The sequence below is a fragment of the Trichechus manatus genome, unplaced genomic scaffold (assembly GCF_000243295.1).
Source record: "Trichechus manatus latirostris isolate Lorelei unplaced genomic scaffold, TriManLat1.0 scaffold00025, whole genome shotgun sequence".
Classification (NCBI taxonomy): Eukaryota; Metazoa; Chordata; class Mammalia; order Sirenia; family Trichechidae; genus Trichechus; species Trichechus manatus.
This window is the reverse complement of record NW_004443961.1, coordinates 7,816,164-7,837,089: the sequence shown is the minus strand read 5'-3', so window position 1 is coordinate 7,837,089 and position 20,926 is coordinate 7,816,164. Positions and strand designations below refer to the sequence as shown.

The following is a 20,926-nucleotide window of genomic DNA, read 5'->3' as shown; positions in this document are numbered from 1 at the left end:
CCACTTGTGTTCTCAGTCACTCAGTATTACCTTCAGCTTGGCAGGCAAGACTGTTAATAAAACCTAGGCCTCTTCTTTAAATTAGCCAGTTCCCAAACCCTTCACACTTTGATATTTGTGCTGAATATGTACCTATGTGTATGAAGAGGCTGACATTTCTATGGAAAAGGGAGTGGATTGCCCACCAGTTAGGCACTCCTTCATCCACGTTCAAAACTCATTCATCAAGCTGCTCTTCAGTATGCAAAGCTTATAATTCATTTAGTGGTGCTCTTCCATCCAGTGGAATACAGTTCGTTACCGCTGACGTACTGATAATTTCACTGATAAAAGAGCAAGTGAAGAACATACATGTAGGATATTTTTGAACCTGGCACACTAGATAAATCATTTTAAAAGTAGGGATAACAAGAATGAACCAGTGTGTTTGATATCATTTTCATCGTTGACTTTGTATGTGTGTTTGTGCAGTATAAATGTGGATTTTAAATTTTTGGATAAGATGGACTGGATTATCTTATACAGCCAGATTCTCCAGCAGCCTATCTATTTCACTGGCATTAAGGAAGATAGTACTTTTCTTTTTGAAATTGAGAACTCTTAATACTTTGCAGCTTGCCTCAGAGTGAAAAATGGTTTAGATTGATTCTTCTTGGGAAAATATTATGCTCTCTGCATAAGAAATATGGTTATTTAAACATTCCACATGTTGGTGTAAGTGCCTATGAGTGTGAGCTTGACATGTTCACAGACAATACCTCTTTTACTAGGAAAGTCTATATCATGGCAATGGCTGATAATAACATGGTTTTCCGTTATTAACCCAGCTATATAGATGAGTCATGCTCTGTATATTCATAATGATGAGTATTATGTTTTCCAAAACTCAAAATGTATTTAATCCTTTATTGGAAAAAAAAAAAAAGATTTATGATTACTTTTTCTGGTCAAGAGGTATTTGAGGGAATCATTTCTGCCACTTTATTAACCAGCAGTGCAGTATACAATTGTGCGAACTTTTTATGCAGTTCAACCAAATTTGCAGGTATTTACATCATTAAAAGGGATAGTGTACCTCTTCACGGAAGACTTTTTAAGTGAACAAATACATGGAATAATGCTGCACTCCCCTGAAATACATTTGTGGTTTTTTCATGGCACGTTTTCTAAAAACCAAATTATATCCTTAGCATGAAACACCTCCTGGGATATAATTAATTGTGGCGTTATTTTGTAGGTGATGGATAAAAGTGAATGTGACGGTAACACAAAAAATGCTTTGTTTGGCAGTGTGCCCTCCTGTCCTCCGTGTAGCTCGTGATTGGAAGCCTTTAAACGTTTTGATAAGCTGTTGTTTCTTAATACGTGTCGGTCGTGTCATAGCTTGTGAGCGCTGTTTCTTAAATCTTGGTTGTCGTGGGTATTCTCATTACCGTTGGCCAACTAACATGTAGTCTCTTTTTCCCTTTTTGCTGCATTAAAATGGAGCAGTAAACCTGACAGGTGAGGAATAGAAAACGAACCCCTTTAATGCTCACTAAGAAAACGAAAAGACACTGGTAGACTTTGAGGAATTGAGAGGGTGAGGGTGGGGGCTGGATATAAAAGATGATGCCTGGCAGAGAGGCAGATGGGTAAAGTGTGTGTGTGTATATATATATGTATATATATATATATAAAATACATGTATATATGTAAAAACATATATGTATATATATATACATATATATATATTTAGTAGAATGATTCTAGAAGAAATAAATATTTTGTTTTGTCTCTATAACAAGTAGAAACAGACTTTTTTTTTAAGTCACATTTAGAATGCGGTGGAAACCAGTCTCTAAGTTGTGTTTGTGGCCAGGGTAAAATGAATGTCTGTATGTGCTAACGTGTCTTCAGAGCATACATGTCAGGTGTCCCGTGAGCCTTGTTTGGTTTTGTTTGTTTTTACTGAAGATCAGTTTTCCAGTTTGGTCTAAGGTCAGTTCTCTATAGAGGAATGCTATCATTTTTGCACCCTGCTAATGGGAACATAGGAGTGCCTGAGTAAAATCCTTGTCTAATTTAAAATGATTATCCCATGTCTCCTAGTCCTGGATAATAATACCAACAATTTTAGCTGTTATAATTATTATTAATAGCTATAATTGAGTGAATATGGGCCCAAACTAACCTTCTAGCATGCATATATATACACACACACACACGTACATACAGATGTATATATATGTATTAGTATGTGTGTATGTATGATACATATATATATCATTCCTGGATTTTAAAAAAAAATTAATCAAACTAAGAGAAGATTCTTGCAGTTCATCCTCCCTGCCTTCCTCACCATGTTGTTTGTCAGTGATGCTCAAAGTGTGGTTTCTGGACCAGCAGCAGTAGCATCACCAGAAAACTTGTTAGAAACACAGCTTCTCAGCCCTGCCTCGCCAAGATCTTCAGAATCAGAAACTCTGAGCGTGGACTGAGCAGTTTGTGTGTTAACAAGCCCGCGCAAGTGATTCTGATGCATGCGAAAGTTTGAGAACCACTGCTGCCTCATTTTCCCTAAAATCACTTACCACCACTCGGAGAGCCACACTTCAGTGACAGGCCACTTACTACGCCACGAGGGTGTCTTTTTTTTTTTATTTATTTTTGAACATCAACAATTGCCCTTAATCAAGAGAAAAGCATATGCAAAATTGTTTTTCCAGGCGAAAGACAAAAGCTATGAACTCACTTCCTATACTCAGAGATCTGCCTTTCACTGTCTCACTGTCCACATGTTACAACTTCATCGCTGCCTCCTTGTTCTGCTAAGATGGTAGAGATGGGCCAAAACTTAAACATCATCTCCTAATCCTCCTCCTCTATTTAAAAGTGAAGAAACTGAGAAGGGCATTTGTAGCTGACTTGCCCAAGGAGGACACAGCAGTGGAGGTAGAGCTGGGATTACATTTTTTCATGGTGTCAGAGTCCTGACATGTTTGAATGGACTCTTTGAATGTTAGTAGTAGTGATTTCAAATAAATGTATCTTTCCATCTGAAGCCTATGCCAGTATCTGACTATCTTTGTTCCAGTTAAATAGATGTAACCTCCCATTGTTCTTGCTTCTTGCTTTACCCCTAGATGAGAGGCAGATTGAGAATAGGTAAAAAGAAAACACCCCTCAAGACTATAGAGTAGCATTTTTGTTGTACGTTACCCACATCCCAAACAACCATGTGTTTTTATACCATTAGCAATTTCTGGAAGATCTGGAATGTCACGTGATCTTCCATTTCCTTTTCATCCACGAACCCCTGTACATGGTGATACTTCTCACTGTGGGAAATAAAGTTGGATTAGGATTTATAATTTTTATAGAAAAAAAAACTATAAAAGATATGCCAAATTCAGAATCTGTTTCTAGTCACTATTCTTTGCTTTTCTAATTAAACATGAGAATTGATGAGACCTCTGAAAACTGATCAGGAGAACTGTCACTATTTCAATCCATGTTGGGCCTAATTTAGACCATCGTATGCCATTTAATACAGCAGCAAATTCACTTTATAAAGCTCTTAAAAATTATTACTGGTGATGACCAAATTCTTCACCTGTCAACCCTTTCTTAGAAATTCTTTCTCTCTCAGATAACAACCACTTTAGCCCACATGTGTTTAAAGGTAATGGGATAAGAATGTGAGCATCCAGAATTACCCATATTGTAATAATCAAACAGAACTAAGCAAAACAAAATATAAACTGCTGGGTTTTTTCCAGCTGACTAGGGTTTTGGGGGTCTGTGGTCTTTGGGGTCATTTCATTTGAGCAGATAGAGTGAGGGAGTTGTTAGTTATTAAATGTCAGGTCACCCCCTCCCAATTTATTACAAGTATGAATTACAGTTTTAATCTCATTCTCTAGGTTGTCTGAGACTCATATCTAAGCACAAGAGACGATTTTCAACATTCTTGGTATCAGACAGTAGAGCCACTAAGGGAGAAAAATCCAGATTTTAGTAATTGGGCTCTGGCACACCAGTAAAGAAATAATCTATGCCAACTTGTGGGTGAAAAAGACCAAAACCTGAGCAGGACCACTGGCATTTTTTGAAGTGAGACAAGCAACCATATGTTCTAGTCCCACTTGGTGGTGTTCCATGAACCCATATAGATTTTGCATCCTCTGGGGTCAAATGAATCTCCCAGTGTTGTGAGGCCAATACTCACAGCATGGACACAGTGACATTTTCTACTCTGAAACTGGTCATCCTGTCCTTCTTTCATGTGGTCTTCGAGTCCCTCTTTCTCATGTCTTTCTCATTAGCCCTCCATCTCTTCTTTTCCTTTCCTTCTCCTTTTTTACTCCATACAACTGGAGCAGCTAGTACCTGGGGCCTCATCTCAAATTCACTGCTCACCTCTGATTGGTAATATGGCTTGGCAGTACATTGTGTCCTAAGGCTGTACCTGGCACCTTCAAGTAGAAACAAGAAAGCCTGAAACAGGTTAATCCAAGGTACTGAGAAGGCAATGTGTCGAATAGGACTCACCCACAAAAATTCATTCCATCCACGATGTTTCGCCAAAGGCATTGCACTTGAGCAAATCGAATGTACTTTCATTTTGCATCAATCTTCCCTTCGTCCCCTGGTTAGTTTTATTTTATGCAGATGAGTAGAGATGGAAAGAAAGGCTATTTAGCAGGGACCCTCTGGCTACCTATAGAACAACCTGGCATCACATGAGAGCCCATTGCTACAGCAACACTAATGAGCTGTACCACAGCCTTATCCTAGAAAAGAAAGAGGGAGAGTTCCTAAACACTTTTCAGCACCCCTTCCCCTAGATAAGAAGTCCTTTGCTTTGAGCAGGAGTGAGATGCAGTGATTATGACTTTAGTGTGGAGCTTTCGGGAATCAGTATTTGGCATCAATCGCTCTTCAAAACAGTGCTTCGAACCAGTTCACTCATGGCGGATGAAGCAGAACCAGCACAGACCCGAATTTTTAAAATTTGAGTGAACTGGAACAATAACTGGAATGGGAAAAATTACAGGTTGAAGCTCTGAAATAGGAGACTCAAAAGAGGCACCGTGAGCCCTTCCAGGAGTCTGATGGTGAGATTGGATTATTGGTGGGACAGTGGAGAGCGACACACACTCAAAACTGAGTGGTTGACTGCCGTCTTTGAGTAGGGTACAGCTGTTTCCACCTCTGCTGAAAATCCTACAGTCAAGAGATTTGGTTGCTATGCAACGCATAAACTGCCCTTGCTCTTTAAGAGGGAGACTAAGTTTCTAGCAAGGCTTCAACCTCTGATTTTTCCCATTCTGGTTATCGTTCTGGTTCACCCAAATTTTAAAAATTTGGGTCTGTTCTAGTTTTGCTTCCTTGGCCATGACTAAACTGGGAAGAACCAGTTCAAAGCCCTGATTTGAAAAAGACTTCCATTTGTTAAAGAAGATTTTAATCTAATTCAACTTGGAAGAAAATAATTCATTATCACTATGCTTATTTGAGTTTGAAAAAAAAAATTGATTAAAGAATCTTAGGAACATCTGACATTTCTTGCTTAGACATTTGTTAAAATTATAATATGACAGCATAAGCAAGGATATTTAATAAGGCTAAATAAAGTTTAATAAATAAATTTAATAAAGCTAAGCAATAAAGATAAAATGGATTGTGTGAAGAATCATATTTTTAACCAGGCACTGTTAATAATTCATGTCTTGAATGATTATCTGGAGCATTGGACTTACCCACTAGATTAAATTACTCTTTCTCTGATATTTCTTTGACTGACTTTCATTAACAAAATATGAATCATAGTTTAACAACATAAACAGCCAACACTGTTTTTTCTTCCTTGAAATTTGGAAGAGACAAGTGATGTTGGTTTTGTGTGGTTCCAGTTCTTCTCCCAAGTGTTCTGATGACTTGGCCCCCTAGGGATTCCCTTACTGTATTTACCTGCCTTATGGAAAAATTCAGTACATCTCCACTCTGTAGCCACCATTTGCACAGAAAGGAACAAAGAGAACAGATTTAGCTGATCAGCTTTAGGCCAGGTAGTTTTAGAACTTTTCTCTAGGTAAAATGATTCTTAGTATTGGCTACTAGGGGACCCCTACCCTGCTTCTCACAATTAGAAAGAGTGGATAAGCGAGAATCGCTGAAGAAGGGTCTAAGTATATCTCACCAACACTCCCCTTAAGCACTGAAGGCAGAGTCACTGAATTATTAATACTAGACCTGAAGGAGGACTTAGATGTCATCTACTTCATCTAAAATCTTAGCTATGAGGAAACACTACCGGCCAAGAGAAGAAAAGCAATATGAACAAGGTCACAAAGCTCACTGGCTGAAAAGTTTTAAAAACGAGAACGTGGGTGAGAGATCCTCTGCTTTTTTTATCTGTTTCCCTTGGTTTTTGTTTTATTCTGAAATTTCTGTTTGCTCTCTATAGGAAGAGGGCAGAGTCTGACTCTAGAAAGAGCAGCCTACCAAACAGTAAGGAGGTCCCTTCCCACCACCCAACAGACCCCGTGGAGCTGAGGCGCCTTAATTTCCAAACACCAGGTAAGAGACACGACTCATCTTGTCCATCATACAGTCTTTAATGAAAGTGTTATAACCCAACTGATAGTGCCTTTAGAGACAAATATATCACTATGTTTCGAACAATTTTGTTCATTCTGCTCTTCTATTTTAATATTCTTGAAACTTGCCCAAGCAAAGATCAGAAAGGAAATTAAGTTCTTTGTGCAAATCTGAGATGGAGTGGAGAAGAAAGAGAAATGTAATTCTATGTCAAATTTTTGGAGGAAGTATAATATTTGTAAGAATATTTACCACTTTCGTAGGCTTAATACAGTTTATTATTATCAATGACACCAATCTAGAGAAAATTCAGTTTCTCATCTTGATGGATGGATGGATGGATGGATGGATGAATGGGTGGGTGGTTAGGTGAATGGGTGGGTGGGTCATTCATTCCATTAGGAAAACATAGATTTGTCCCATATTTTCCTATTTATCAGTGTCTTATGATATTCTAAAAGAAAGAAACCAAAAGGAAGGAAAATGAGGCAACATTTTAAAAAATCTTTTTAGTATTACGTATACCAGATCTTACTGACCAGTTTGGGTTTCCTGCTGGGGAGACACCTAAAGTTACTGAGGATAAGAAAATGTGTTTGTTTCTTAAAACAATGAACATAAAGTGCTTCAACACAGGAAAATATTATTCCTGTTGAAGAGCATTTTGTACAATATTGTTAATTCAAACCTAGCTTCACTTTGCTTTTTCTCAAATAAATCTTGTTTAAACCAAATAGTAAATAATGAATTGTAGAGAGAGCTAAAAATGTAAAACTGATTGGCATGGATGGCACTGGCTTAATACCTTATGCTAATGAACAAAGTAAAAATCTGACCTGAGAAGTATTTTAGATTAAAATTTGGTTGTAATAGGCTCCAAACTGTTGACAAGTTTCTTAGGTTTCAGAGTGGATGCTTTCACTCACAGTATGGTACGCCCCAGGTTTATTAAACTACACATTTGCAGTGAGTTGTTTTAAATGTCAAATACATGTAATTGTGTTTAGTCTATTTTCTTTTACATGTAAGTGTATCCTAGTAACTAGTAACTCTCCAACTGAAAGAAATGTCCATCATTTTCGAAGTACCTGTACAAATCATGATAAATGTGGGCTGTTGTTCTTATTAATTCTTCCTCAAATGAGCTTAAACTTTCTTAAAATTAGTTTTTAAAAAGCAAAAGTTATGCCTTCTTCAGCATAACATTGGAAAGAAAATGGTCATGTAGCCAAAATCTCCTGTATGCATTTTTTTAAAAGGCTGATAAAGGCAGAATAGGAACACGTACACAATAGTTGAACAAACTTGCAAGGTCCCCCAGGATCATTGTGATCCCCTGGATGCTCCATGTGATGCTGCCCTTTAGATGCTCCGTTAGTCTACTTAATATGGATTGGGTTAAGGTTATTGTAGCAAACATTCTTAGTTCAGCACTTTTACAAATAGGAGTGACTACTTCAGCTATAACCCAAACAAAACCCACTGCCGTTGAGTCGATTCTGGCTCATAGCGACCTCACAGGGTTTCCAAGGCTGTAAATCTCTATGGAAGCAGACTGCCATATCTCTCTCCTGCAGACCCACTGGTGGTTTTCAACTGCACCGTTTCAGTTAGCAGTTGATTGCTTTAACCACTGCGCCACCAGGGCTTCTCAGGCTGTAAGCAGCCTCTTAATAATGGACTCAGGCCTTGGAATACTTTTTAGTTTGGCTACCCCAATGTATAAAACACCAGTTGTTACGGAGTCGACTCCAACTCATGGCAACCCCGTGTGTGTCAGAGTAGAACTATGCTCCATAGGGTTTTCAGTGGCTGATTTTTTGGAAGTATATCTCCAGGCCTTTCTTCTGAGGCACCTCTGGGTAGACTCAAAGTTTCAGCCTTTCGATTAGCAGTCAAGCATGTTAACTGTTTACACCACCTAGGGGCTCCCAGTGTATTTGTTGTTGGTTGTCGTTGAGTTGATTCCAACTCGTGGTGACTCCACGTGTGCAGAGTAGAACTACTCTTTAGGGTCTTCAAGGCTGTGACATTTCAGAAGCTGATTGCCAGGCCTGTCTCCTAGGGCACCTCTGAGTGGGTTTGAACTGGCAACCTTTTGACTTAACCATTTGTGCCACCCAGGGACACCCTAAATCCAAAGTCACTATCAACTATGTGATTTCTTGGCATATCTTGCCTCTTTGCCCTTTGGAATAGCAGGTTATTGGAGAAAGTGATCGTGTCTCTCAGTTCCTTGCTGCTCTGCACTGCCCTGTTTCCTCTGGCTACTGTGTAAAGTGTGATCTATGCAGGAGTCCATCTTGGTCTTCCAGCAGACACAGAAGCACAGTGTAGGGTAGATCAGAAAGGCAAAGGTAGCCCCAAAGAAGAGAGCCAATGGGAGCACTACCCCTCATCTTCTCGAGCACCAACAGAGAATGTTTCCAGGTAAAAATAGGAAGCTTGAATGAGAACAACATAGAAAGGATTATTAGCAGCGAACTAGTGACAGCAAACAAGGCAAGAGGAATGCCTTCATCTAAGAGACCTCCATCTTCAAGTACCGTATTTTCTGCAAATAACACACCCACATAAATAATGTGCAGAAATGACAAAATTAAGTAAAACAATTCTAGCATAGCACATTCATGCAAAAAAACATATAACACGCGTGTTACATGCATAAAAGTATGGTACTTTTCACTTTTACAGATAATTTTGCAAATATGGCCAAACTCAAGAATTCTGTTAAGAGTCTAGTTTTCCCAACGTATGTGGTGATGTTAAATTCATTTATGGAGAGAAACTGCTAAATTTCATATAAGTTACTGGAAAGGGAGAGTGAATGTTATGAATGAAGTGAGAATCTCTTGTATCACCAATGACTTTGCAAAATTAAAATGGAGACCTGCGTATATAAGAAGGTATCATTTAATGAAAGTTAGACTTAATCATCTCAAATGATTAATGGGATAAATTCAAGTGGATAATGGAATAAAGTGGGAAAAAACAATAAAGAAAGGAGACAGGGGATATACTAGAGGAAGAGAAGAGAAAAGGAGACATGGTCCTAAGACCCTAGCACATCTGTTCACTCAGGAAGCAGTATGTTCTGCTCTTTAGCTCAAGTAAGTAGTCCACTTAAGCTTGATTTGTTGAAATAGCCTGTTTACTTCCCGAGCTCTATGCTGTGGCCTGCTGTCCAGAAAATTTGACCATTTTACAAAGGAAGCAGACTCAGCTGTTAATGTGAAATTCATAGAAATGTCACCATTAGCTTCAGCCAGTATAGATTCCAGCCAGTGGCTATGAATTGCCTTAATTCTTTGCCAATAAGCTGAGAGCAAAAGGTGGGATTGTTAAATCCACATAGTCCCTGGATTACAGAATGAGATCTATTCCTAAGTGTGTCTTTAAGAATTTGTGGATAAGTCAGAACAAGTGCATACGTTTATTATTTAGCCTTACTTTAGTGCAAGAAAGGGAGCCCTGGTGGGACAGTGGTTAAACACTTGGCTGCTAATGGAAAGGTCAGCAGTTCCAACCTACCAGCCATTCCGTGGGAGAAAGATGTGGCAGTCTACTTCCATAAAGATTTACAGCCTTGGAAACTCTATGGGGCAGTTCTACTCTGTCCGATAGGGTCACTATGAGTCAGGATTGACTCGACAACAATGGGTTTGGTTTTTTTTTTTTGGTTTAGTGCAAGAAAAAAACTTGAAGCCTTTTCAGTGATGTAAAAGCTGCGCATGCAGCACGTGAAGGCGATTGTGATGAAGAATTTATTGTGAGTAGGGGTTGGTTCAGTCTTTTCAAAGGGAGGGCAAATTGACATAACATCAAAGGGTAAGTAAGAGTTGTCCCTTAGTAGACTGTCAGAGTCCGGGATTCACTGTAACCTCTTTGCGCCTTTTCCTCTTGTTCACAAATAACCAAGAGTTTTCCTGACTGATGAATAAAGTGATCTTTTACGAGGTGTTGCACAGCAGGTGATAAGACTCCACTTAATTTTTGGATTTTAATTTCCCTCACATTTCACATATCTGAGATTTGCTTTTATATGCATCATACTTATGAGTGTATAATCCCTTATCTTCAAACATAATAACATTTGAGGATATTTATTAATGATATGCAAAGCTAGGTAATTAATAATCTAAGTCATCACTTAAAAAAATGACTTTCAGTGAAATAAGAAACCTGTGATGTATGTAACCAGTCCCTAGCACAGAACTTGTTCATGAGGGCAAATTAATTTCCACTTCCAATGAGTCCGTTGAGGATGGTAAAATGGCAAACAAACCATCCCATTTGAAATTCAGCACACTGCTTAGTTCACAGATTCTATAAATTCTACTTCCCTCAGAAAAGATCATCTTGTGAATGAAATACCCATTTACATTTTAAGTTATTTATTCTTGTTGGAATTAGAATACTTAAGGAGTCAGGTTTTTGGGGTTTTTCCCTCTCAATGCTGCCTCACATTCAAAAGGTATTTGAAATACACATTACAGATTTTACGTAAATACAGTATTCCGACAGTTTGAGTATATTGTAAAGAACTGTACCTTTATCTGTGGTACCACAGACACACCTCCTGTTTCTGGGTGAGAAAAAGGTCAGATTTCTGTCCACTCTTGCTCAGCTAAGACACAGAGAGAAGATGCAGAAACCTGTTGTTTTCAGTATAACCGTCTCTGTGAGGTTGGGTTGGGGCTGGGGAGGAACATTGTTCTTGCCCACGTTCAAAGTCTTGGATGAGACTATCAGTGCACACTGTATTCAAGTATCTGAACAGGTTGGAGAAGGCTCATGTTTTCATAGCTGAAAGCAGACACTTGTGCTGGGAAGTATTTGCCATGAATATGTATATCTGTCTCAGTAAGGTTCCCATAGCATTTAACAGCCAAATTTGTTTGAGAGAACCTGAACCACCGAATCTCTTAATAGAATAATGGTTTACAACCACAACTCATCAATCACTGGTGTGTGGGATCAGTCAGAACTAGTGTGAAATATGCCATCATAATTTACTAGAATTATTAACTGCTGAGGAAGTTTTACAAGTCCTTAAGATCTGTGGAAGAAGGGGTTCAAATAAATACTCACTTATGAAAGATTCTTTTAAAAGAAACCTCTGTTAAGCTTCACACATCTTTGTGGACAGCAGAAACTGGGTATGTTAGGGTGGGATAATAAACATGTTGCACGTTTAACAAAAGAGAACTGTGTCCATTAGCCTGGATTGAGAGTTATTCTTTAATTTCTTTTTCTTGTGTATAAAAGCTTTCATAATTAGTTGGGAAAGGAGGAAAACAGCATTAAAATAAAAGAAAAATTACTTATTATCCCACTACTTCTTATTTCTCTTTTTAAAAAAACTTTATGTATTTAAAGTAAAAAGTAAAAGATTTCCTACCACCCACTCCAATTTTAAGGAGCCCTGGTATCACAGCGGTTACAGTGATTACAGTGATTTACTGCTAACCAAAAGGTCGGCAGTTCAAAACCACCAGCGGCTCCTTGGGGGAAAGATGTGGTAGTCTGCTTCTGTAGATTATCTACCATATAGTGTTCCATGCATATTCTTCCACACTTTTTTATATGTATATACAGTTCTTTAAATTCCAAAATACACAGAGAGTGTATAGATAGAAAACATGGTCAATAGGAGGGAAAGAAGGAAGGAAGATAGATACACATATACAAAAAATTTGCTTTCTTAACATTTAACTATATAGGAATAAACTTTTTCCCAAGGCAGTGTATTGAATTTTATCTCCCTTTTAACAGTTGATAGTATTGATGGCATTCTGTTCTTAGATATCACAAAATGTACTGAATCATCCATTTAATAATGAAGGCTAAGTTATTTGCCACGTGTTGCTATTGCAGATAATGCTGTAGCGAACAGTACTGACCCTGGATCTTTTCACACCCATGGTGCTATTTCTGAATGCTAGGTATGTGGGAATATGGTTGCAGGGCCTAGGCTAGGCATATTTACCGTTTTGATAGAGATTGTGACTTCCAGATGTGTTGAAATGGCATAAAAAGATTTTCTACACTATAAGCCCCTGGCCCATAGTCTCCATAATTGGACAAAGTAACTAAGATACATATAAAATTGTCAAAAGATGGTGATGTATAAGAAAGAAAAAGAAAAGAAAAAAACAAGTTACTGAAATGTGTTCATATTTCTAATTTTGTCCAGCAAGACAAATTTAGAAGTTCAGCATCTTAGAGAAATAAGTTTTCCTTCCAAAAGAGATTTTCTAGAACATATAATTAACAGTATCATATGGTCACCTCCTTTCTCTGTGCTTGCAAACCTCCATCTTCCAGTATCTTCTGCCCCTGCTCAAATACATCACCTCCCCCAGGACCCTCACCCGCACCAAAACAAAACAAAACCTTTCAAAACAAAACTGTTACGCTTATACTTGCACCTTTTAGGAAAAGAGAGATTTCTAAAGTTGATGATCAGATGTTATGACATGAGGTCCTCACTTTCATTCTGTGGATGACCTTAATATGTTCTGCCCTGAAGCATACATAGATGGTAGGCGATTGATGGTCTGTGAAAAACCGATACAGACTCGTAAAAAGTTAACATTATCAGAAATAGCAGTATCAGCAGCTGAAATGTCTTCTCAGCAACTGAGTGGGCTTTGAAAGCTCTTGCGGCATCTCTTCAGATCCATTAGGACTATTAACTGGATTGATGCTTACAAGATCCATTTTTATATAAACTTTCTTTTTGTCTTTATAACTCATTTTGGATTGTAAGAAACTTAGGCACATGACCTGGGCTAAAAACACCAGATAGGCTCAATGCATTTTATATTTTGAAAGCCCTGATACGTTGAATTTAAATGATTTATTTCTGATATAAAGGAACATGGTTTGTTCAAATTCTGCATTTTGAGAAATCCTACACAAATAGATTTACATTATGCCGTCACAGTGCTTACCTGAAAAAGCAGCACTTGATGATCCTGAGGGCCGCGGTGGTTCAGTGGTAGAATCCTTGCCTTCCATGCAGGAGACTTGGATTCGATTCCTGGCCAGTGCAGCTCATGCACAGCCATCAGCATCTATCCACAGCCATCAGCATCTATCAGTAGAGGCTTGTGTGTTGCTATGATGCTGAACAGGTTTCAGTGAAGTTTCCAGACGAAGAAGAAAGGCGTGGCAATCTACTTCCAAAACATCATCCAATGAAAACCCTTTGGATTACAGCAGTCCGATCCTGTTGTGCATGGCATGGGGTCCGCATGAGTCAGGGACCAACTCTGTAGCAGTTAACAACAACAATGATCCCAGTCATGGATTAAGTCAATAGCATTATTGTTTTACCAAGAAGGAATTGTTGTTATTGTTGTTAGGTGTCGTTGAGTCGGTTCTGACTCATAGCGACCTGATAAGATAGAGTAGAACTGCCCCGTAGGGTTTCCAAGGAGCAGCTGGTGGCTTCAGACTTCTGACCTTCTTCATGGTTAGCAGCCGAGCTCTTAACCACTGTGCCACTAGGGCTCCGAGAAGGAAGGAATTATACCTTTCAAATCAGTGTTGTCTTTTATCTTTAATTCATCACTGGTTTGAGCAACAAATTGTAAACATAGCCAAGTATTTGTATTTCATTGAAGGTACTCTAAATAGTGCATAAATTATGTAAAAATCTAACAAATAGTTGATAAAATTTCTCAGTATGACTGTTAACTCAAAGTATACCTTTGACGACGCTATAGTCATTGACTTGATGAAGAAAATTTCTCCCTTTGCATGGCCACAAACTGTTCTTCCACCCGTATCACAAATTATTGGAGAAGAAAACCATAAAGCAAATAGAATTGAATTATTACAGACACACAGCTGTAGTAGTAGAAAAGTCATTTAAAAGACATTCCACCTCTATTAATATCCTCAGAACCTCTACTTAGCAAAAGAGCTGTTACGTTGTAAAAAGCGGCATATTATGTTAGCATTTCATGCAAAGTTAAAAAAAAAATGTATTTAAAAAACCAAGCATTTGAACAGGGATCACAATAGGGGGTCCTGGACAGAGCTGGAGAAAAATATGGAACAAATTCTAACTCACACACAAAAAAAAGACCAGACTTAGTGGTCTGACAGAGACTGGAGAAACCCCGAGAATACGGCCCCCACACTCCCTTATAGCTCAGTACTGAAGTCACTCCTGAGGTTCACCCTTCAGCCAAAGATCAGACAGGCCCATAAAACAAAAAGAGACTAAATGGGCACACCAGCCCAGGGGTAAGGACGAGAAGGCAGGAGGGGTCAGGAAAGCTGGTAACGGGGAATCCAAGGTTGAGAAGGAGAGAGTGTTGACACATCATGGAATTGGCAGCCAATGTCACAAAAACAATATGTGTAGTAATTGTTTAATGAAAACTTGTTTCCTCTGTAAACCTTCATCTAAAGTATAATAAAAACAATAATTAAAAAAAGAAACAAAATAAATAAATAATATATTTACCATAAGTAATAAGAAAAAAAAGTATTTGATTAACAAACGTTTTCCTATGAATAATAAAATCATTTAAAACTTACTGTTAATAAGGTTACTGACTTAGTATGACAGAACATTTTAAAGGAAAACATAAATTAGCTGTCATCTACTTTTTTTTTTTTTTTCATCTTCTGCCAAATAACACAGAAGTCCTCAACATTTTAAATTGGTATCTTTAGTTCATGTTTTCATGAAAACTCAGCAATGTTTTGGCAAGAAGTAACTGGAAAACAGTCATGTGTCTGTGTGTGTCCTTTACTTCTTCCTCACCACTGACTTAGACGTACCCTCTACTTGAAGCTATGACATTTTTAACACATTTTCTGAGGACGGTTTGTGATCTCTTTTTTTCTGTGACGAGCACAGGTAGTCTTAAAAGTCTCATTTTTATATCCATGTCACCACCCTTCCAGGGCCATTACATGATTTGAGAGACAGCATGGAGTAATTAGGCACACCCTAAATGGGAAGGGACAAGGTATGAGATCAGGTTCCCCGTGTAGCCACCGTTTTGCTCACTGTGATGGCTTTGACCAAGTCCCTTAGTCCTGTTGAGCGTCATTTTCCTAACGTGTAATTAGAAGAGCTGGAGTGAGTGTAGGATCGATGGACACGCAGGGGTTGAACCCTGCAAGGAACCAGTGTGAACCTCAGTGTCTAGCCCTTTGCCTTGTGGCTACAAGTGCCCAGTAGATCACTCTCAACATTCTTTGATTTAATTGGCAAAAAAAAAAAGATTTTGTTCTTTTAAAACAGTGTTCACAAGCTAGTGGGACAAATGTGGCCTGTAAATTCTTTTGCTTGATAGCCGCTGAGTTTCAACAAATTTAAGTCAACGTTGGAAACTGAAGAGACATAGTGTAATAATCTGGATTTTTAGTTGCTATTGAAAGGCTAAAAAGTCTGACCCATTGGCCCTGCATTCTTACTTGGCAAACATCTACTGGAGCTGCGTAGCTTCACCCTTCTCAGAAGTTCTCCATAACCCACACCACCCCAAAAGTGACCCTGACATTGAGGCAGAGTGTTAATTGCCGTCCATCTCATGCTTAATGTTATTTTTCTTATAGTAGAGAAATATTTCTCTTCCCTAAGCCTCCATCACAAGTGGAGAAGTGAAAAGGCAGCCCCAGAGGCTGTTTGTTTCAAGGAAATGGGAATGAGTGCATTTCTTTGGGAAAGTGTTGGCTGTATAGTATCTGGCCATCTTTAGTCTTACTCACCTGACCCCTTCAGGCATTGGAGACTTTGCCCCCTGCTTTAGAATGTCCTAATTGCCATTCTGGAAATTAGTACAGTAGAAAGACCTTAAAGCTGCTTGTTAAGATTTTGTTACTCACTAAGTGGGCCAACATATACAAGTCATTTAACTTTTGACTTCGTAATCCTCTTGTATAAAATGAAAATGATGGACTTAATCATCTCTAAGATACCTCTCAGCTTAAAATGCCATGACTTAAAAGTTTCACTTCTTATAAGGAAGCCATGGTGACATTACTATCATAAATATGTACCCCATTAAAAGTACCATCCTGTTTTGTTTTGTTTTCTTCCAATCTAAGGCATCTGTCATGTTTCATGTTGACGCTGTATATTGTGAATGTCCTGGCTCCATAATGAAAACTCGGCCCAGATTCAGTGTGTGCCTTTGAAATGCATTTATGTTGTGCATTTGTAGCTTTGAGCTGATGAGGGCATGGCACGGGCGAGTCCTCATCAGGTGTAAACTGTGCTTCAAGTTCTTTGCTGCTAAATAATGGCTAAAGCACTAAAGCTTGCTAATGGGAAGTCAGAGGGGACTCACGGGTGTCTCCAGGAGAAGACTGATCTCATTCTCATAAATCTTGATATGATTTTTGAATAGAAAAAAATACATGAAGTTACAGGCACCCAACAGTGAATTCCCATAGGCGCTGTCTTAGTTTCCTAGTGCTGCTGTAACAAAAAATACCACAAATCAGTGACTTTAAGGAAGAGAAATGCATTGTCTCACTGCACAGTTTCGGTGCTAGAAGTCCAAATCAAGGCCTCAGCTCCTGGGGAGGGCCCCCCTTGTTGGTAGCCCTGGACGTTCCTTGGCATTCCTTGGCTTATTGACGGTTCCTCACATGGTCTCTTCCCCCTGTATGCGTGTTTGTCTATTCTGCTCCTTTTTATAAAACACCACTGAGAAGGAATTAGGATTAGCACCACCCTACTCCCTGTGTTGCCTCATTAACGTAACAAAATAAAAGCCCTATTTCCCAATGGGATCATATTTACATTAACAAGTATGTATTTAAGACTTCAACATAACTTTTTGGGGACAATATTCAATCCATACAGGCACTGAGAACCATTACTGGGTAGCTTTAAAAGTCCCAATGCCTGGCTTCCACACCCAGTTTCTGACTTAATTGTTCTGGTGTGAATCCTGGAAAGAAGCAATTTTAAAAGCTCATCAGACGATCCTCATGTGAAGACAAAGGTGTCTACGGATGTCTGCTGGTCTACTCCAAATTGATAGTAGCAGTCAAAACCAACCTTGGTTGGCGTGCTGTGGGCAACAGCCAGGTCACCAGCCAAAAGACTGAAAAGATACTATACTGAGGTCAACTTTACAGTTTTCTTAATGTCTGTTTTTCATTAAGAATGTAGCATGACTTGATTGTATCAGATAAATTTTTTTCAGCATTGAACAATGGAGAAAGCTTTCTGGGGAAGTATGTAACAGTATTTTGATCCTTGATGACTATTTACTTATATGAACTAAAGAGCTTCAAGTTAGAAGATTTTCATCTCAGGTTTATCCTGTAGCATAATTTTTATGTTGATGTCTTTCCTTTTCAAATATATAATGTTGAGAATATACTGTACTTACTTTTTGCTTAGCTAAAGAATGTGATATTAGGCTTAAATAATCCTAAAAGTAGACAGTTCAACTGCGTCATAGTTTTCTATTTTGCAAAAAATAAATGTTCCCACCCATCAAAGAAAAGATACAATAACTTTTGGAACCCTTATATGTGAATCAAGTCCAATGATACCCTTCTTTGTTCTTCCATATGTTCAGAAATCCTATATGTGGTTGAAATGAAAGAATTATAAAGAAGGAAGTGACTCTAGAATTTATCTGACTCTCCCCTATTATTTTCCAGATAAAGAAATTTTAGTTTTTGATAGCAGAAGTGATTTGTCCCGATTAGTAAATGATAGAACCAGAAGTAGAATTCATGTCCAGTATCTTTCTTCTGTGAATTGGATTTCCACAACTTTTCCTCCCCTTTCTGTGAGACATCCATTCTGCCATTTTTATTTGTCCTACAACTTTTGTGCCAATATGGTACATATTGTCAAGTACTGAATAATGATGCTTTAATGCTATAGTATCTTTGTGCACGATACATATATGTTCTGATTTAGAATGTAATGAAACACTGCAGGTTTGCTTGGATTTCTCTGTAATTAACTTCCAAAGTAATAACTTCCAGACCACATGGCAGTGCATGCAAAAGTAAATATGTTGATCGCATCTTTGGTTGATTATTATGGTCTTCTACTGCTGTTTTACTAATACTTTTCCCATCTCCAACTGGCTTTGCTTTTTGCAGCTTTGAGCAGTAATTCAGTCCCCTACGCCTCCCTGATTGGCTCTGTGTCCTCCCTCTCTAGCCAAACCACCACTCAGTCCATATATGATAATAACTCTCTCCCACGATTCGCTCGAAAAGGTCTAAACATCTTTGTCTCTATTATTTTCTCTGTTAAAGCACTATAATGAATGTCCACATCAGTCCATTTCCATTCCTCCATAAGTCTAGAGTCTCTCATACCTTTGCATTTCTTTTCACTGGGGGTGCCTCATCTGGATAAGATCACTTTAATTATCAGATCTCTGTCACCTACCCACTCCTTCCACAGAATGTAAATTAGTTCAATTCTACTGTCTATGTGGAAGAGTTCCAGAAATGGGCTCCAATTTTTTTTTCCAAGTGCATAATTATATCAGCCACAAAGAGCTTCTGCCTCCAAGTCTGCTCATTTTTATTGGATCTCCCATTAAGATTTTATCCGACTGGAAGCAGACCTTCATAGCCATGAAGAGTAAAACACCACAATTCACAGCAGTGTGCTAACGTGATAATCTGGGAGAAGCACAGTGGTTTCTACTTTACTTTCCAGGACCATGGATAATTTGGCATTTGAGATAAAGGAAATTGCTGGTGACTTTCAATAATGGCACAGTATCTAAAATGCCGGTAAAGTAAGCCCATGGTCCTATTGATTTAATGGTTAGCGACTCCACAGCCTAATACCCTCCAAGAAGTCACAGGAACAAAGAAATGTCAACATGGCTTCCAGTTTGAGCCCCTCCTCATTCTCTCCTTTTTTCTCTTCTTTATATCAGAGGCTTCTCAGGGGGCTTGCTAGTTCAGGTTTTTCTAGCCAGCTGGACTTTATGTCTATAAGACATTGAACTCTTGCGAAATTAATCTGAAAGAAATCAAATGCAAATCACATGAAAAGTGAGAAGAGATTAGAAAGACTCAGGAATCACCAAAAATGAACTGTGGATTATTTTTAACAGAACCTATGAAACTAATGTGCCTTCAGCTGGCAGACTGAACGAAGATGCGCCCCCCACACCCTGTCACTGCTTCCTTTTTCCACCCTTTTCCCTCCTCCTCCTTTCACTACCTGCGCATTCTTCTGCATTCATTTCCCATTTGTGGACAAAGATGTTTACACCTGAAGTAGATTGTAGGTTTGCTGGGGGTTGAATAATGGGGACCTGAGGCAAAACACCACCAAGTTGTTCTTGTGGCCATTTCTCAATGTCCGGGCGAAGGCCACGACCCCAACCACTACAATCTGCTACTAGTGGAAACATTTTTGAAACTCAGTTTGGTGTCTGATTTTGTTGTCGGTGGTTGTTCTTGATGAGCTGTGGTGCATGTTTCTCTGTGTCCATGGTCGCATGTGAGTGTTGGTCACCTTCAGGTCCTGTGAAATCTGAAAGCGATCTTAATCTAGTCACAGTGTGTAGTGAATCCTGCAAGACCGTGCAGTATTTTTGTTAGCCCTTCAAAAAAGTCCATCGGCTATCCATTTCTTTCTTTCTTTCTTTTTCTTTTTTTTTTTAACAAATTCATTCTATTTTATTTATTTACACCATCATTTCCTTTGCAGGTTCAGATGAGTCCGGTTACCCTGGTAACCTTCATTCTTCAAGTTAGTTTTCCTTGATCATGCATAAGTCACTTTATGTTTTCTATCAAGCTACTACTCTTCCCCTTTGAGGCCTTTCTCAGTGTCTGTTTTCGTAGTTCACTTACACCATTTAATTCCATACAATTGCCATTTCACACAGAGCAGGAGAAGGAGTTTGAAATGACACAGCAGTCATTACTCAAAGCAGAAGTTGACATCAAGCCTGACAGTCTCCTCTTCTAGCTAACCTCAGTGATACCTAGCAACATCATGGTTTCTCTGACGCTAGGGGTGTTAGTCTGGGGATTATGCTTGGTGGCTTTTCATTTGGCTACAAAACCCATCCTTCCAGAGCATGCCCTGCTTTGAGTAACCAAACTATCTGCCTGCTTCCTCACATAAAACATCTTTACTACTCATACGTTTTCAGGCCATTTCTAACTATAGTGTTCTCTATATTTCGGAAGACTTAACATCGTTTTCATGTGTTTTCAAATGGTGTCTGTTCTTTCCTCTTAATAGGTATGGCTAGCCATCCTCCAATACCTATCTTGGAACTTGCAGATCACATTGAAAGGTTGAAAGCAAATGACAACTTGAAGTTTTCCCAGGAATATGAGGTAATTCAGTATGCTT

General features: G+C 38.6%; 1 protein-coding gene across 6 annotated transcripts in view; it reads left to right on the top strand.

The window, feature by feature from the left end:
* PTPRD (protein tyrosine phosphatase receptor type D) overlaps positions 1-20,926 on the top strand; it is a 473,666-nt gene that overhangs the window by 326,250 nt on the left and 126,490 nt on the right. For 2 of the 6 annotated variants that reach the window (XM_004373491.2, XM_004373490.2), the window contains 3 exons: positions 1,492-1,503; positions 6,452-6,564; positions 20,813-20,910. In XM_004373491.2, the coding sequence (XP_004373548.1) occupies positions 1,492-1,503; positions 6,452-6,564; positions 20,813-20,910 (223 nt within the window). Of the gene's footprint in view, positions 1-1,488; positions 1,504-6,451; positions 6,565-20,269; positions 20,312-20,812; positions 20,911-20,926 lie in introns of all 6 variants that reach the window. The other 4 variants (XM_004373492.2, XM_012554711.2, XM_004373489.2 and 1 more) reach the window with 3 other exon arrangements.